Source organism: Mobula hypostoma, chromosome 13 (genome assembly GCF_963921235.1).
Source record: "Mobula hypostoma chromosome 13, sMobHyp1.1, whole genome shotgun sequence".
NCBI classification, from domain to species: domain Eukaryota; kingdom Metazoa; phylum Chordata; class Chondrichthyes; order Myliobatiformes; family Myliobatidae; genus Mobula; species Mobula hypostoma.
The window spans coordinates 5372578-5392282 of NC_086109.1; the positions used below are offsets into that span (position 1 = coordinate 5372578).

General features: G+C 43.6%; 1 protein-coding gene across 2 annotated transcripts in view; it reads right to left on the reverse strand.

Moving 5' to 3' along the window:
* Positions 1 to 4220: 4220 nt before the first annotated feature.
* irf6 (interferon regulatory factor 6) overlaps positions 4221 to 19705 on the reverse strand; it is a 45794-nt gene continuing 30309 nt past the window's right edge. Inside the window, exons 6-9 of one of the 2 annotated variants that reach the window (XM_063065179.1) lie at positions 15438 to 15581; positions 14317 to 14709; positions 10139 to 10257; positions 4221 to 6158 (exon numbers count right to left, since the gene is read on the reverse strand). In XM_063065179.1, the coding sequence (XP_062921249.1) occupies positions 5931 to 6158; positions 10139 to 10257; positions 14317 to 14709; positions 15438 to 15581 (884 nt within the window). In that variant the 3' untranslated portion in view covers positions 4221 to 5930. The remainder of the gene's footprint in view (positions 6159 to 10138; positions 10258 to 14316; positions 14710 to 15437; positions 15582 to 19705) is intronic. The other variant, XM_063065180.1, reaches the window with a different exon arrangement.

Genomic DNA, 19705 nt, shown 5'->3' on the forward strand with positions numbered 1-19705 from the left:
GATCTCAAACCTCCGCCGCCTTGCAGCTGTACCCACTCATGGGGAAGGCTTTGGGAGTAAACCCCGAGGGAAAAATCTGGAACTGGAGTCCCTGAGGCTGTGCTACGTTGAGTTCAATGCTGACTGACAACTCCTGCAATGCTGCTGGTGACAAACTGTACCGGTCTCTGCCGTTCCTTTGGGTTCATCAGATGCGTGTACATGGGCAACAGCTTGCTCTCCATATCGTACTCTCCAGGCTTGTGTATCTAGACAGGTAGGATACGATATCCATGGTCAACTCTGACTGACAGAGGCCACAGTCAGGTAAGAAGGCTGGCATTACATCACAGTCTGAAGGGACTACATCGTTCTAGTTCTCAAATCCAATTAGACAAGAGTATATCCCAGAGTGGCAGTGGTCACCATCAGAGCATATCTTTTTGAGGTGAGTGGAGATGTCAAAAGAAGTTTTTTTTAATTATATACCCAGAGAGTGGTACTATATTACCCAGAACGCACTGTCTGCAGTGGCGGTAGAGCCTGATATAATAGGGACATGTAAGACAGACAGAAGGATGTAAGAAACATGGAGGGCTGAGAAAATAGATTTCCAAAACTGTTTCAATACAGAACACGACCAAAACATATGTGTCAATGTAGCTGTCTCAGTTTTACATCTATCACACTGACTATCAACATTAGGAAATATTTTAGACAGTCTCTCCTTTGTCAAATAGTAACGATGTACAATTTTAAATTGGATTAAAGAGTGACTGGCACAGATCGAAGAAGAGTTAACCAATTTCAAAATTCGCAGCCAATCGTCTGTTATCAAGGTCATGTTAAGCTCTCTTTCCCAATCTTGCTTAATCTTAAGTAAAGGATAATTGTACTGTTGTAATAGTAATTTATAAATTTTCCCAATAAAACCTTTCACTAAAGGATTCATTTTTAAAATAATGTCTAACAGGTCAGAATCTTGTATATATGGAAAATTACTTAAATATTCTTGTAAGAAATGTCTGACCTGAAGATATTGCAAGAAATCTGTGTATGATACAAAGTATTTAGTTACTAATTTCTCGAAAGACATCAATTGGCCATCTTGGAACAGATCCATGAAGGAAAAGACTCCTTTATTCCTCCAAAGAAAAAAGGTAGGATCACTAAGCAACACACATCAAAGTTGCTGGTGAACGCAGCAGGCCAGGCAACATCTCTAGGAAGAGGTACAATCGACGTTTCGGGCCGAGACCCTTCATCAGGACTAACTGAAGGAAGAGCTAGTAAGAGATTTGAAAGTGGGAGGGGAGGGGGAGATCCGAAATGATAGGAGAAGACAGGAGGGGGAGGGATGGAGCCAAGAGCTGGACAGGTGATTGGCAAAGGGGATATGAGAGGATCATGGGACAGGAGGCTCAGGGAGAAGGAAAATTGGGGGGGGGAGAATCCCAGAGGATGGGCAAGGGGTATAGTCAGAGGGACAGAGGGAGAAAAAGGAGAGAGAGAGAAAGAATGTGTGTATATAAATAAATAACGGATGGGGTATGAGGGGGAGGTGGGGCATTAGCGGAAGTTAGATAAGTTAGTGTTCATGCCATCAGGTTGGAGGCTACCCAGACGGAATATAAGGTGTTGTTGCTCCAACCTGAGTGTGGCTTCATCTTTACAGTAGAGGAGGCCATGGATAGGCTCTGTCTGCCAGAGAAAGCAGGATCTCCCAGTAGCCACACATTTTAACTCCACGTCCCATTCCCATTCTGACATGTCTATCCACGGCCTCCTCTACTGTAAAGATGAAGTCACACCCAGGTTGGAGCAACAACACCTTATATTCTGTCTGGGTAGCCTCCAACCCGATGGCATGAACATTGACTTCTCTAACTTCCGCTAATGCCCCACCTCCCCCTCATACACCATCCGTTATTTATTTATATACACACATTCTTTCTCTCTCTCTCCTTTTTCTCCCTCTGTCCCTCTGACTATACCCCTTGCCCATCCTCTGGTTTTTCCCCCCCTCCCCCTTTTCCTTCTCCCTGGGCCTCCTGTCCCATGATCCTCTCATATCCCTTTTGCCAATCACCTGTCCAGCTCTTGGCTCCATCCCTCCCCCTCCTGTCTTCTCCTATCATTTTGGATCTCTCCCTCCCCCTCCCACTTTCAAATCTCTTACTAGCTCTTCCTTCAGTTAGTCCTGACGAAGGGTCTCGGCCTGAAACGTTGACTGTACCTCCTCCTAGAGATGCTGCCTGGCCTGTTGTGTTCACCAGCAACTTTGATGTGTGTTGCTTGAATTTCCAGCATCTGCAGAATTCCTTGTGTTTGAGGATCATTAAGTGAAAGTTTAAATAAATAATTTCAATAAATTAAACTAAGAAGTTTAAATTTTTTGGAGATTAAAAAAATTACGAAACTGGTACCAAATTCGTAATGACTGCTTAATCATAGGATATAAATTTAGATCAGAGATAAATGTCTAAAGCTTTAAAAATTAATTTACAACCTAATAAATTGACAGTTTTGTTTGGTATAATCCCTCAATGTATTCATGGTATTTCTATATCAGACTAACATGTAATTGCATTTGTCACATTATTGGCCAGAAGGGCTATTTTATTAAAACGGAAAGACGCCTCTGCTCCCACTTTGATACAATGGTTCTCTCAGGTGATGTTATGTCTTAGTTTAGAGAAAATCAGAAGTCGAACTCTTGATCCTAAATTTGACTTCGAGAAAAGGTGGGGTTCTTTTGCCTGCTACTATCATTTGATTTGATTTAATTAAGAAAGTTCCCTTCTGATTCTTGTGTAATTGGTAGATTGATGTTTTTTTCTTTTATGGAAGCTTGTATGGTGTATAGCTCTGGGGTTGTGCTCCCAATGGGTTTTTTTTCCTGTTAATAGGGTTTTTTTTCTTGGTAGGGGTTCTTTTTTTCCTAAAAAAAAGTTTTTTCTTATTATTATTGATATATTGTTTAACTTTGTTAATCAGTTTCTCATTATTTTATATTGACATGTTGACTTGATTACTTTAATGTATTTTTGTTGATCTTCAATAATAATTAATAAAAAAGATTTTAAAATGAAAAAGATGAAAAATGGAGGGTTAGACTGTGTAGGAGGGAAGGGTTAGATTGATTGTGGAGTAGGTTTCCATAGGTTGTCACAGCTTTGTGGGCCAAAGGATACTGTTCTGTATCAGGGACAGGGCAGGAAGGAAAACCAGCTTCCAACTGTTTCTTTCTCTATTGGGCCAAATTCTTTAAGAATGAGAAGTGATCTTAGAGAAACATGTAAAATTATGAAAGGGCTAAATAGGATAGAGACAGGAAAGCTGTTTCCACTTGGGAGTTCAATTCCAGCGGTCCTGTACAGAGTTTGTACATTCTCCCGGTGACCACATGGGATTCCTCCACGTACTTTACTTCCTGAGGAAACTAAAGAAATTTGGCCTGTCCCCTAAAACCTTCACTAATTTTTATAGATGCACCGCAGAAAGCATTTTTCTAGGGTGCATCACAACCTGGTATGGAAGTTGTCCTGTCCAAGACCGGAAGAAGCTGCAGAAGATCGTGAACACGGCCCAGCACATCACACAAACCAATCTTCTGTCCTTGGACTCACTTTACACCGCACGCTGTCGGAGCAGTGCTGCCAGGATAATCAAGGACACGACCCACCCAGCCAACACACTTTCCGTCCCTCTTCCCTCCGGGAGAAGGCTCAGGAGCTTGAAGACTCGTACGGCCAGATTTGGGAACAGCTTCTTTCCAACTGTGATAAGACTGCTGAACGGATTTTGACCCGGATCTGGGCTGTACCCTCCAAATATCCGGACCTGCCTCTCGGTTTTTTTTTTGCACTACCTTACTTTCCATTTTCTATTTATGATTTATAATTTAAATTTTTAATATTTACTATCGATTTGTAATCCAGGGAGCGGGAAGCGCAGAATGAAATATCGCTGTGATGATTGTACATTCTAGTATCAATTGTTTGGCGATAATAAAGTATAAAAGTACTCTGGTTTCCTCCCAGAGTCCAAGGACATGCGGGTTAGTAGATTAACTGCCTGTGATTGGGCCGGAGGCGTCTGCTCCTCACTTTATCTCTGAATAAACAACTAAACCCACTGGATAGGTAGTGGGGTTTTACCACCCACCACCCTCAGGAAAAATCAGAGCGTTCAAAATGAGACACAATCCAATTTGTGAAACCATCTAAAATTTAATTAAATAGTCACAAGACAACAAGGTTTAAAAAATGTTACAATGTGTGTGCACTTTCAAATAAACGACAACGCAATAGACATGAAATAACATAATATGTGCTTAGTAAAATAAATCTCCCAGTATTATTTACGGTATTTTGATTGTCCTAGATGAAAGATTTGATCAAAAATAAAATTATCTGCTACTTAAATGAGAAATCAGTAACGTTCTTGCTTTGACCACCATCTTTCCAAATTCCACTCCAATCCTGAAGCATTCCACACATTGTATCAGATCAGATCATCTCACAAGTCTTGGCTCAAGTAGGATATATTAGTGTCAGATAGCTAAATACGATGGACTACGTGTAACTCAATATGTAGCCATACACAAATGTCAGTTTCCTTGTATAAAAGTGGAGAGAACTAAAGTTTCATCTTCTGACTACGCACTAAATTGTACAATACACAAATCTCTAGAACTCTGCCGCGGATGGTCCCAAGCCCGGCTGCTTAGGGAGGAGGGTCAGGCATGGGGCTAGCAACCTCATCCCATAAAAACCCTGAGCAACAGAAACGCCAACAGAAGTTCTGAGTTCCTCGCCCTGGGAGAGGAAAGGTCTGAGAAGATGGGTACCACCTGGGACAAGGTGAAAGACTGTCCCAGGAGAGAGGAATCTGGCGAGCCGCTGTTAGCAGCCTACACCCCAGAAGGGGTAAGTAAGCAAATTTCTAGAGGACACTTTGCCATAAAGCAAAAGAAATCATTTTGTATAAAATGTGCTCAGTACTGCAGGCCAAAATTTTACCTTGAGACAAAATGCAACATAATTAAATTCCAATTTCATTCGAAACAGCCTCTTTACCAAAATATTAAATCATGCAATCTTATAATACATCAACGTGTACTTATATCATTTAATCTTAAGGTGTCCCAGTGTTCCATGTTCAAAGTACACAGCTGCCTTTCCTTTTAACTTCTTGTTCTTGAAATTTGGGCTTTATGTTAAGGACTTAAAAATGAAAAGCATTCATGATAAAAAGGCTGGAACCTAATAAATGAAGGAGCTTTCTGTTAACAGGCCTTTATAAAGAACATCTCAGCAGCAATTTGGGTGTTTTCTGTTAAATACCTTCTCCTGTTCTCTGATTGATTAGAACAACGTGGGTTTAACTAACATTAACATTCCAGATTTGGGCCTTCTGGGGATTCCTCAGACATTGCAAACTCTTCTGTTATGAAAGTCCACAGGGCGAGGACTAAACTTTGTCTGGAGCCTTTGGCAACAAATGTGCTTCCAAAGGGAAACAAGGTCACTCACTGTACAAAGTTTCATTGCAGAAACCGCCATTGGTGGGCTGTCCAACTAATGAGAGTATTACAACTTCCTTTAGGACAACAACTACATATCAAAAGGACTCCAAAACGTTTTGCAACATTGAGTGCATTAAAAAAAAGGGAAGTGATTCCAAAATTAAACCTAATTGGGATCAACTCGCTCCAAACTTACTGCTGATCTTGGAGAGCTCAGCATCTTGCATTAACTTACTGACCAAGGTTTTAGATGCGTGGACAGAAAAGGACAAGACATAGGGAGCTTGATTAAATGAAATAAAAATCATCTTGGCACAAAGTGCTGGTCCTTGGGTTCTTGAATGGCACCATCATGGGTAGGGCAATGAGACTACGAGTGATCGATGATGTTCAGACCTCCATCTGCAGCAGGCCGGACACATTACTGGGCTTGTAGTGGGGCTGCCATCTGCAGAGGTGGAGGATGAACTGGCCACGTCTCATGTCCTTGGTTGGTCTGCAGGAGGTGATACAGCTGTTTCAGGTGGGAGACTATATTGTCTTTAATGTCCGGGGTGGAGATCTGAAGTCTGATGCTGCTGCTGTCGAAAGAGCGTGTAAACTCCCCGTTAAACATCTCATAGATCATCCGTGCAACCACAGGTACCACCTGAAGATCAGAAGGCACACAGATGGGTTAGGACGCAAAGAAGAGCAAACAGTTTAACATCCATGACAGAACAGGCTATTGGTTCAAGTTTCAAAGCCTCAAATCAGAATCAGGTTTAATATCACCAGCATATGTTGTGAAATTTGTCATGTTGGCAGCAGCAGTACAATGTAATACATAATAATATAAAAAAAGAAAACTGAATTAAAGTGTATATGAAATAGTTAAATTAAATTAGTGCAAAAACAGAAGAAAAATTAGGTAGAAATGTAGTGTTCATGGGTTCAATGTCCATTCAGAAATCGGATGGCAGAGGGGAAGGAGCTGTTCCTGAATCACTGAGTGTGTGCCTTCAGGTTCCTGTACCTCCTTCCTGACGGTAACAGTGAGAAATTGGCATGTTCTGGGTGATGAGAGGTCCTTAATGACGGACGCCACTTTTTTGTGGCACCACTCCTTGAAGATGTCTTGGATACTATGGAGGCCAGTACCCATGATGGAGCTGGTAATTTTACAACCCTCTGCAGCTTGGATCAAAGTAAGTTTGATCCTGTGCAGTAGACAACCCCCTCCCAACCCACCCACCCCCACCGGACGGTGATGCAGCCAGTCAGAATGCTCTCCATGGTACATCTGTAGCAATTCACTCTCAAACACAACCCACTGTTGTAAACACAGGGGACCTCTGCAGCCCCTTCACCAATGGCACAGGAACATCTGAGGTTATACAGGATTTTCCACTTTCATGATTGATAGCCCAGAAGTGTGAAACCATTTTCCTATATCCAGTGAACATCAAGCACAGACTCGATGAAGGTGCTCGAAATTTAAGAAGCGTTCAGAGAAGACCAAGTCCAGAGATAACACTTGCAAGGTCAACAACCAGAAGGCTTAGGTCGAAGGTAATCAGTCAAATTTCCATTAGTAGACTTTTGGATCTGAGGGCAGAGTCTCAGAAAGAGGGGAGAACCATTTAGAACTGAGATAACGAGACCTCCTTCGGCCAGAGAGTGGTGAATCTGTGGAACGATTGCCAACAAATATGTCACTGGGTGTACCTAAGACAGAGATCAATAGGGCCTTTGATAGGTAAGGGTAAGGATTATGGGGAGAAGGCAGGAGAAAGGGGGTTGAATAAAAAAGAATCAGCCATAATTGAATGGCAAGGCAGACTCAATAGGCTGGATAGTCTAATTGTGCTCCAGGATCTTATGGTCTAAAAAGTGACAGTGTTCCAAGTCCAACTACTGGCAGTATCCATTGTGAAACTTCTTTCTTTTAATGTATAGACATATTTTTTTTCCTGTACTCTGTATTCTTTTATATATATAAATTAATAAAAATATTGAGAAAGCAAATTAATGTATTGACATATATTTTTTTCCTGTACTCTGTATTCTTATATATTAATAAAAATATTGAAAGAGAAACTTCTTTTTAAGCACGCGCCTGTCAGACTACTAGAAGGTACTTCACTAGGAACCTGTAAAATGAAAAAAAGGTTCATCAAAATAAAAGTTTTCAATATTGCTGGTATAAAACAGACTGGGGACCAATTATTTCGGGTCATTAAGGGGATATCACTGATCTGAGCAGCAGTCAATCAGTGAAAGATTCAGGTTTGCCGATAGAGTACACAAGGCATCGGTTTGTGGCAGTTTGGTGTTTGAGCAGCGGCCAATCTGCGATCAGGATTGATAGGCAGAAACAAATAAAAATAAGGTATGTGGCAAGTGGATCATCCTTTGTTGGAGTGGTTATTTGAGGCTTTAGCTCTTTGAGGCTTGAGTGAGACAAGATGAAAAAGCTGCAGGAGGATTATTCCTCCAGTTTAATTATTGTTCCCTTCTTTATATAGTTAGAACAGTACGGATACCAACCAGGATAGTTGAATGGTTGCCTTGTGGGATGTGGGAAGGCAGACAGACCTCCGGTGTCCCTGAAGACTACAACTGCGAGAAGTGCATCCAGCTGCAGCTTCTAACACTCCACATCAAGGAGATGGAACTAGATGAACTCCAGGTCATTAGGGAGACTGAGGGGGGTGAAGATTGGACACTTAGGGAGCTAGTTGCACCCCAAGGTGCAGGACACAAAAGAATGGGTGACAGTCAGGAAGGAGAAAGGGGTTGAACAGCCTGTGCAGAGTGCCCCTGTGATCAACCCCCTCAACAACAGGTATACCACTTTGGATACTGTTGGGGGCTGAGGGGAGACGACGTAGCACAGGAAAGTCGCAGTGGTCAGGTCCCTGGCTCTGTGGCTCAGAAGGGAAGGCTGGGGGGGGGTGGAAGAGGCAAGCTGTCATGATAGGGGATTCATTAATTAGGGGAACAGAAAGGAGCAAGAATGAGATTCCCAGATGGTATGTTGCCTCCCATGTGCCAGGGTCTGGGATATCGCGGATCGAATCCTCGGCATTCTTAAGTGGGAGGATACGAGCTGCCAGCGCAGTGGTGCGTGCGAGCTCAATTTCAACGTTTAAGAAACGTTTAGATAGGCACATACATGGTAGGGGTACGGAGAGCTGTGGTCCAGGGGCAGGTCGATGGGACTAGGCAGCTTCAATGGCACAGCACAGACTAGATGGGCCAAAGGACCTGATTCTGTGCTGTACTTTTCTATCACCCTAATTTAAAATGACCAATTAACCTACTAACCGATATATCTCTCAAATGTAGGAGGAAACTGGAGCACCTGGTTTTACAATTTACAATGACCAATTAAACTACTAACTGGACTGTGGGAGGAAACTGGAGCACCCAGAGGAAACCCACGTGGTCACGGGAAGAAAGTACAAGCTCCTTACAGAGGACACCAGAACTGAACTATGAACTCTGACATCCCTGAGCTGTAACAGCATCATGCTAACCACAATGATATGATGGAATATCCGAAGAGGAAGGGGATGAAGTGCACGTCTGCGCACATTATAGTCATCTGTAGTTCCTGGCACTTATAATGGGAGAATTAGTGATCAACCTAGCTTCGGAAGTAGAATATAGTATACATTTCATGAACTGAGACAATTTGCACATTGCAACTAAGTGTGAAATCTGTGTGAAATTGACAGATATTTAGTCATGGTGATATAGAGCACTACAGCACAGAAATAGGCCCTTCAGCCCATCAAATTAATGCCGAACTGTGACGCGATCAGTGCTCCCCTCCAGTGTTCACTCCACGGAAAATAAACTGGATTACATTCGTCTGTGGCTGCACTAGCTGGCGATGAGGAACTGCTATGTGCTTGTTCTTGCAGAAACGTGGCTCCAGGACATCAAATTCACCATCAATCTACAGACCACAACACTCAGAGACTTGGGCTACATTTGTCTTTTTTTTGTGATTTTATGTTTTTCTGCTTTCGTAATATATGCATCGAGTGCTGTTGGTACTGTCTTTTGCCCCTTGGCCCCAGAGCAATGCTGTTTCATTGGCTGTATACATGTATATTGTTGGAAACCACTTTAAAACCTTTTTTTTAATGCATTACTTTTTATAAGATTTGTACTTTTTTTTAATTAAATTCATGTAGTGTTCACACCATGTGATGGTTCATCCCCACTCACTGGCAGAAAGCGGTATAGCAGCTAAACTAACGGTTTGTCACCTTTCTCATTTTTCATTGGCTATATATTAGCACATTACCCACGTGATGTAAATAGCTTTAGTTATGTAGCCTATTAACTAGGTTATCCCTATCCAAGGAATCTCTTATCTTATCAATAAAAGCAATTGATTTTTCAGAGGTGTCATCTTTATTCCTTTTGTCTTTGCATTCAATGTTTCTCTTGGCATTGTTTCTCAGCTCTTTATTTAGTTTGCTTAGTATTTTTATCTTTGTTTGAACTCTAAAATAAACTGAAATCTTGGAATTAATAATACTCATCATTCCCGACTCCTGGGAAAACCCCAAGGATCAGAGATCCAACAGTATGATTGAGTGACAGTTAAACTTATTTAGACAGACACATCACCTGCACCATGATCAGCTTTCTTTCCTTTGGTTTCCCATCGGGCCACTCCTCACCAAAGCACAGGTAAATCTCAAACGAAGGCACTTTATTGCTTTGACCCTTTTGAAGATCAATCAAATCTGCAATTAAAAAAAACAATCAAATTCCTGAATTTCCTGATGTTCTTGTTGCCAATTGCACAATTGTTTTTGCGTGTTGGGGGTGGGGGGGGGGGAAGAGTTGACATCAGAGTCGATATTTTGCTTTGAACAGTTTCCACGGTTTTCTTTGTTTCATGGCCGTCTGGAGAAGACAGGTCTCGGAGTTGTATACTACATACATACTTTGATAATAAATGTACCGTGAACAATAGGGAGTTCCGAATCAGAATCAGGTTTAATCTCACTGACATCTGTCGTGAAACTTGCTGTTTTCTGGCAGCAGTACAGTGCAATACACTAAAATTATAACCATATAACCATAACCATATTACAATTACAGCACAGAAACAGGCCATCTCAGCCCTTCTAGTCTGTGCTGAATGCTTACTCTCACCTAGTCCCACCGACCTGCACTCAGCCCATAACCCTCCATTTCTTTCTGGTCCATATAGCTGTCCAATTTAACTTTAAATGATGGTAGAGGCAGGCTCGATACTACTTCAACTGGAACCTCGTTCCACACAGCTACCACTCTCTGAGTAAAGAAGTTCCCCCTCATGTTACCCCTAAACTTTTGCCCCCTAACTCTCAACCCATGTCCTCTTGTTTGAATCTCCCCTACTCTCAATGGAAAAAGCCTATCCACGTCAACTCTATCTATCCCCCCTCATAATTTTAAATACCTCTATCAAGTCCCCCCATCAACCTTCTACGCTCCAAAGAATAAAGACCCAACTTGTTCAACCTTTCTCTGTAACTTAGGTGATGAAACCCAGGTAACATTCTTGTAAATCTTCTCTGTACTCTCTCTATTTTGTTATCATCTTTCCTATATTCGGTGACCAGAACTGTACACAATACTCCAAATTTGGCCTTACCAATGCCTTGCACAATTTTAACATTACATTCCAACTCCTATACTCAATGCTCTGATTTATAAAAGCCAGCATACCACCCTATCCACATCAGATTCCACCTTCAGGGAACTATGCACCATTATTCCTAGATCCCTCTGTTCTACTGCATTCTTCAATGCCCTACCATTTACCATGTATGTCCTATTTTGATTAGTCCTACCAAAATGTAGCACCTCACACATATCAGCATTAAACTCAATTTGCCATCTTTCAGCCCACTCTTCTAACTGGCCATTACGATAAGATAATATAAGTAGTGCAAAATTCAGAGAGATAATAAACCAGTCATGATGGAATGGCGGAGAAGACTCGACGGGCTGAATGGCCTAATTCTGCTCCTAGGTCTCATGGTCTTAAAATAGTGAGGTAGTGTTCATGGACTGTTTAGAAATCCAACGGTAGGGGTGAAGAAGCTGTTCCAAAAAACATTTGAGTGTGTGTCTTCTCCCCAATGGCATAATGAGAAGAGTGGGGAGAGTTGTGGGATGTCCCTAGCACACCCTTGGTTGTCAACACAAATGACACATCTCACTGTATGTTTCGATGTGCATGGGGTAAATAAATCTGAACCTGAACCTGAACCTGAAGCTGAAGAGGGCATGCCCTGGGTGGTGACAGCCCTTCACGATGGATGCCACCTAAAACCCCAGTACCACCACCTCTGGCAGCCAATCCCCGGCACCCACGCTGTGCAGCCGCTGTCACTTGTCAATCACCACAGAAGGTCTACAGCAGATACAATGTCACTGGCTCTCCACTCGACCTTGGATCACCTGGACAATAACAATACCCATGTCAGGCTGCTGTTTGTTTACTACTGCTCAGTGTTCAACACCATCGTACCCTCAGACCTAATCAAAAAGCTCCAGAACCTGAACCTCTGCCCCTCCTTCTATAACTGGATCCTCGACTTCCTCACCGGGAGCGTGACAGTCCATACAGATCAGAAATAACTTCTCCTCCTCGCTGACAGTCAACACTGGTACACCCGTGTGCTTAGCCCACGGCTCTTCCCTCTCTACACCCATGGCTGTGTGACTAGGCACAAATCAATAGCCAGCTGTAAAATTGCCGATGGCGCAACTATTGTTGGCAGAATTTCAGATGGAGACGAGAAGGCGTACAGAAGTGAGGTAGATCAGGTAATTGGGTGGTGTCGCAGCAAACCTTGCACTCAGCGTCACATCAGGAAGGGAAAGCATACACACCATCGAGGGATTCGCAGTGGAAAGGGTGAGCCGCGTCAAGTTCCTAGGTGTCAACATCTCTGAAGATCTATCCTGAGCCCAACATACTGATGCAATTACGTAAAAAGACACAACAGTGACTATATTTCGTTAGGAGTTTGAAGAGCTTTGGCATGTCACCAAAGGCTCTAAGCAAATTTCTACTGAGCTTTCTAACTGGCTGCATCTCTGTTTGGTACGGAGGGGCCAGTGCACAGGATCAGAAAAGGCTACAGGAAGTTGTAACATGGACACCAGCTTCTCCAGGAGCAAAGGACATCTTCAAAAAGCCATACCACAAAAAGGTGGCATCCATCATTAAAGGCCTCCACCATCTGGGACATGCCCTCTTCTCATTACTACCATCAGGTTTCTGAGTGGACACTGAACCCATGTGCACTACCTATCTGTTTCTGCGCTCTTCTTGCACTCTTTAGCTTAATTTTTAAAAATATATTTCTTATTGTAATTTATAGTTTATTTTATTATGCATTGTGCTGTCCTACTGCTGCAGAACAAATTTCACGCCATACCATACACCAGTGATATTAAACCTGATTCTGATTCTCATTGCAAAAAAAAATCTCCTTTAAACTTGCGCCCCTTTCATCTTTAATGAGTACCTTCCAGTACTTGGCATCTCCAGTCTTGATAAAGGATTCTGACTGTCTACCCCATCTATGCTTCTCGTAGCGTTACAAACTTCTATGAGGTCTCTCCTCTGCCTTTGATGTTCCACAGAAAACAACCCAAGTTTGCCCCAGCGGTTTTCAATCTGGGGTCCACGGACCCCTTGATTCGTGCTAAGGGTCCATGGCATAACAAAGGTTGGGAGCCCAGGCCCAACCTCTCCTTATAGCTCATCCTCACTAATGCAGGCACAATCCTGGTGAGACTCTAATGCACACTTCCCAAATTCTGCACATCCTACACGTTTGGTCCATAACCTTCGAAGCCTTTCCAATTCACACAGCTGTCCAACTGCCTCTTAAATGTTGTTATATTGTACCTGCCTCAGCCATTCCTCCTGGCAGCTGGCTCCTCAGCTACGTGGAACAACATCTTAGCGGAGGAAAACAGTGGAAGGTGGGATGACCAGTGGTAAGGAGGAGCAGATAGAGACACAGAATTGAGTGCTCTGGGGAATGAAGCAGAAAAATCTGACAACGACACATCCCTTCCTGATGAGCTAAACAAATCCTATGCATGTTTTGAACGGAAAGGAGTGGGTATGTCAGCACACACCTCGATGGTCTCTAGTGCACCTAATAAACCTATAGTCACCTTCACAGACACAAGGTCAGTCACCCAGATGTGAAAATCCAGCTGTGGCCCAGATGGTGTCCCGGGTCATGTCCACAGATCAGCGGTTCCTAACCTGGGGACCACAAACCCTTCGGTTAATGGTAGGAGCCCACGGCATTAAAAATGTTGGGAGTCGCTGCTTTAGATGCTGTGTGGATCTACTGGAAGGGGTATCTGCAAACTTCTCCCCGTGTCAGGCTGTGGCTCCCACCAGCTTCATGACGCTGCTGGTGCCAAACTGCATCAGTCCCTGGTGTTCCTTTGGATTCACCAGCTGCGTGGAGAGGGGCAGCCTGCTGCAAGGACAATAGCTTGCTCCCCATATCATACAGCCTTGGCTTGCTATCACCTAGACAGCTAGAACACGACATCCACGGTCGACCCGGACCAATGGGGGGGCCTCCTCAGACTTTCTCTGCAGCTGTTACACTTTATTCTGCATTGTTATTGTTCTATCTAGCTCTACCAAAATACACTGTGTAATGATGTGATCTGTATGAACAGTGTGCAAGAGAAGGTTTTCACTGTGTGGCAGTGATAATCCAACACGTGACCAAGACCCAGTTAGCCTGGAACATCAAACAACTCACCACTCAAGAAGGTCTCTAGGCAAAAGAGTTTAACTTTCTTCTGCCTTTCGATGACGTGCGGAACGGCGTTGCCCCCTGCGCAGGGTCCAGACCAGTACACCTTGCACTGACAGAGGCGGATGGCGTAGATCGCGTGCCCGCTGACCTCCAGGATGAGCCCTCGATCCATCACGTCCAGCAGCCGATTGGTGAACAGACGCTGTTTCTCATTGAGGATGTGGTCCGTCCCGGGAAACTTGATCTGCTCGAGAGAAACTGGGCCAAACAGCTCCTCCTGGTTGGGCATCGGCCCCAGGTCCCCGTAGAACAGGCGGCATCCCTGAGGGTTACTGACGGTGAGGGGAGGTCCCAGCTCTTTGCCCCGATACTGAAATTGGATCTCCAGGTCTGTCACTGAGTGGAATAGGTGGGAAGGAGGAAAAATCAGAGTGATGTGCTTCAATCTAAAGGCAGAGAACTCTACAACTATACCTTTGTACATTCTGATGTTTAGTTGGACAACCACACTAGTATAACATCGGTAGGTCATAGCAGTATTGTGTTCATTTCAGGTTACCACAACACAGGACAGACACAATTGTACCAAACAGGGTGCAGAGCAGATTCACCAGGATGTTTAATACAAAGTCAAAGTCAACTTAGACCATAAGATATAGGAGCAGAATTAGGCCATTTGGCCCATCGAGTCTGCACCGCCATTTCATCATGTCTGATCGATTTCTCTCTCAGCCCTGATCTTCTACCTTCTCCCCGTATCCCTTCATACCCTGACCAATCAAGAATCTATCACACTAAGACTTGGCCTCCACAGCCACCTGTGGCAAAGAATTCCACAGATTCACCACTCTCTGGCTAAGGAAATTCCTCCACACCATTGCTCTAAAGGGATGCCCCTCTGTTCCGATACTGTGTCCTCTGGTCTTTGATTCTCCCACCATAAGAAACATCCTCTCCACATCCACTCTATCAAAGCCTTTCACCATTCAAGGATACGGGGCTCAAAACATTCCAAGTGAGGCCTCACCAGTGCTTTTCAAGTCTCAACGCTACATCCTGCTTTTGTTTGCTAATATACTTATAATTGAAGAGCTACAGGCGGGTCTACGGTTTGATGTGCTTACTGGGCAGTGAGCTGATCCATGTTTCTGGCGTACTGAACATCTCTGCTGGCAGGTGAGAGTCTCCCTGTAGGATCTGGTCAGGGTCGGTCTTTATCCACTCACTGGGAGAGCAGCTGGCGACGCTTGCTGGAGGCATCGGTGAGTCTACAAACGTTAGATTGCACAGTAACAGTCATCAGCACTGCCGATTAAACACAGTAACAGTCACCAGCACTGCCGATTAAACACGTGCATTTACATTGCACCCGTCACATCCTTTGCAGAGGACCACAAGATACAGGAGCAGAATTAGGCCATTTTGGCCCATCGAGTCTGCTCCACCATTTCATCATGGCTGATCCAATTTTCCTCTTGGCCCCAATCTCCTGCCTTCTCCCTGTATCCCTTCATGCCCTGACCAATCAAGAATCAGCCTCTGCCTTAACTATACATAAAGACTTGGCCTCCACAGCTGCCTGTGGCAAAGAATTCCACAGATTCACCACTCTCTGGCTAAAGAAATTCCTCATTTCCGTTCTCAATGGACATCCCTTTAGTCTGAGGCCGTGTCCTCTGGTCTTAGAATGGGCTGCACTTCACAGCCAATTCCCAAGTGGGTCAGCTGTGACTAAAATTAATTAACATTGACCAGCCTAGTTGCCATAATTTACTTCAGGCCACACAACAGCGAAACTGGCCATTTGGCACAACCTGTCCCACACCAATCAGAATCTTGGCCGGATTCGCAAGACCGATAGGGAGACAGGTAGAGTGATTTGAGACCGTTTTCACTGGAACAAAGGTGAACGAGGGGTGATCTCATCCAGGTGCGTAACATCATGAAGACCACGGATAGGGTGAACGCACACAGTCTTTTCCAGGCCTGGGGGACACAGGCTTAAGGTGGGTGGGGTGGGGGGAATTTATTTATTGGTGCTAGTTCATTACTCTCATGTACCGCGATACAGTGAAAAGCTTGTCTTGCACACTGTTTGTACCATCAAATCATTACACGGTACATTGAGCTAGAACAAGGTAAAACATTCACAATTAAGATTAAAGGGGTAAGAGCTACTAAAAAGTGCAGAGCAGGTAATGTGCAAGATCATAACAAGGTAGCTTGTGAGGCCGAGTCCCATCTCATTGTACAAGGAGATCTATTCTGGAGTCTGATAACATCAGGATAGAAGTTATCCTTGAGCTTGGTGGTATGTGCTTTCAGGCTTTTGTAAAATATAATAAGAGCTTGACGGGCAGGTTTTTCCAACCCGACGATGGTCAACATTTGGAACGAGCTGCTAGAGAATGTGGTTGAGGGAGGTACAGTAATAATATTTCAAAAAGGTACCGTATTTGGACAGGTACATGGGTTTAAAGCAGGGCTTTGTAACCTGGGGTCTACAGACCCTTCGGTTAATGGTAGGGGTTGATGGCAGAAAAAAAGTGGAACCAAAGACATTCATAAATTTGTACAGATGTACCATGGAGAGAATTGCAACTGGCTGCATCACCATCTGGTATGGGGGGTGGGGGCTAATACACAGGGTCTAAATAAGCAGCAGAAAGTTGTAAACTCGATCAGCTCCATCATGGGCACTAACCTCCCCAGAATCAGGGACTGCAAGGAGCGATGCCACAAAAGGGTGGCATCCAGCATTAAGGACCCCCATCACCCAGGAGATACTCTCTTCTCATTGTGACCATCAGGGAAGAGGTACAGGAGCCTGAAGGCACACACACACAATGATTCAGGAACAGCTCCTTCTCCTCTGCCATCCGATTACTGAACGGACTTTGAACCCATAAACCTGATTGATTCTGAACACCTGGTTTAGAGGGATCATAGTCATAGTCATACTTTATTGATCCCGGGGGAAATTGGTTAAATCTCGACCAAAGGTGGGAAAATGGACCCAACTCAGATGGGAATGTTGGCACAGACCAGTTGGGCCAAGGGGTCAGTTGCCATGCTGTGCGACTCCCTCAATTCTAACTGATCTCTCTCTTCCTCTGAGACTGCGCACCCTCACTCCAAACCTCTCAAGTAGGGGAAACGTCCTCCCAACATCTATCCTCACACCCTGTAAGAATTTTGTTCAGATTCAGAGAGATTACCACTTGTTCTATACTCTAGAGAACAGAAGTATAGTCTAGTCTGCCTCTCCCCACAGTCAAACCCAGTATCGCAGTAACCAAGCTGGCAAGTTATTAATTCGATCCCTCCATACCAAGTCTACATGTTTTTTTAAAGATAAGGAAACCAATATTTTACCCAATGCGTCAGGAATGGCTTCACTAAGGTCCCGTGTGGTTGTGGTAAGAAATCTTTATATTGTACACTCCCTTGCAAATAAAGATTATTTATTTATTATTACTATTTCTCTCTTTTGTATCCGCACAGTTTGTTGTCTTTTACACACTGCTTGTCCGTCCTGTTGGATTTATTGTGTACACCCGCAAGGAAATGAAGCTCAGCATTGTATATATTGACAGAGATGGACTTTGATATAACCGCCTGTTGCTCCACAGATTAGCTTGTGAACAAAGGCACTTGGGCTCCCCTAGGCACACAATTTAACATTTCCCAACCTCCAGCCACATAAACAACTCAGTATTTGTATTTTAATTTTCTCTGCCAGACCAGATGGTCTCATTTTCCCACACACTGCTCCACCTGCCAGACTGTAAACAAACTTGTATAGATGCACAGCGGAGAGTAGCCTGACTGACTGCATCATGGCCTGGTATGGAAACGCCAATGCCTAAGAATGTTAAAATCTACAGGAAGTGCTGGATACAGCCCAGTCCATCACAGGCAAACCCTCCCCACCGTTTACCCGGAGCGCTGCCACAAGAAAGCAGCATCCTAGGTTCAAAGCTGGAAGTAAATGCATTATCTAAGTACATACGTGCCACCATACACAAACCTGAGATTCATTTTCTTGCAGGTACTCCCAGTAAATGTAAAGACACATAACAGAATCAATGAAAAGCCGCAGACAACAGAGACGGACAAACAACTGATCTGCAAAAGACAATGAACTGCGCAAATGCAAAAAGAACAGGAAAAATAATAACAATAAATATGCATTAAATATTAAGAACATTAGTTGTACAGCAAGTCCATAGGTTTTGGAATCAGTTCAGTTTAGCAGTAATTGAAGTTATCCCTCTGGTTCAAGAGCCTGATGGCATAGGGGTAGCAACTGTTCCGGAATCTGGTGACATGGGGCTCGTGTCTCCAGCACTTCCTTCCTGATGGCAGCAGTGAGAAGAGAGCATGGCCTGGGTGGTGGGGGAATTTGATGATGGATGCTGCTTTCCTGCAATAGTGCTCCTTGTAAATGTACGCAGTGATGGGAAGGGCTTTACCTGTGATGGAACATTCGTCACTGACACTTTTCATCCTGGCCATGCTCTCTTCCCGCTACTACTATCAGGCATGAGGTACAGGAGGCTTAGGTCCCACGCCACCAAGTTCAGGAATAGTTATCACCCTACGACCATCAGGCTCCTGAAGCAGTGTGGATAACTTCACTCACCCCAACACTGAACTGACTCCACAACCTGCAGACTCACTTTCAACGACTCTTTACAACTCACGTTCTCAGTATTATTTTTGATTTGCACAATTTGTCCTTCACACATTGCTTGTTTGTCAGTCTTTGCTAATATATAGTTTTTTTGTAAATTCTATTGTATTTCCTATAAATGCAAGAGAACAATTTCAATATTGTATATGGTACGCCTATGGACTCACTTTCAAGGACTCTTCATCTCATGTTCTCAATATTTATTGCTTATTCATTTACTATTTCTTTCTTTTTTTATATTTTTACAGTTTGTGTAATTTGTACACGGGCTGAAAGCCCAAGCTGGGGCGGTCTTTCATTGATTTCATTACGGACTTTTGAGTATGCCCACAAGAAAATGAAACTCAGGGTTGAATATGGTGACATACTTTGAACCTTGATAATAAACTTACTTTGACTTTTACTCTGCATTCTCATCACCACTCATTTTCCCACCTAGTTCACGCCATTAACTCAGAAGATTCCATTTGGCTCCCTTACCCATTATCTATCCATTGATATAAGCTGGGACCAGGCATCAATGCCTACATTTCCCCAGTTTTCTATGGAAGGGAGGTTGCTTTCCATGATGAAGATATGATAAGGGTGTTTAAGAAGCTGTTAGATTGGTGCATGAATTTACAGAGGATGGAAAATTCAGTTCCATTGTGGTTTCTGCCCAGTCCAAAGGGAAGACGTCAACAATTCTCCTCAAAA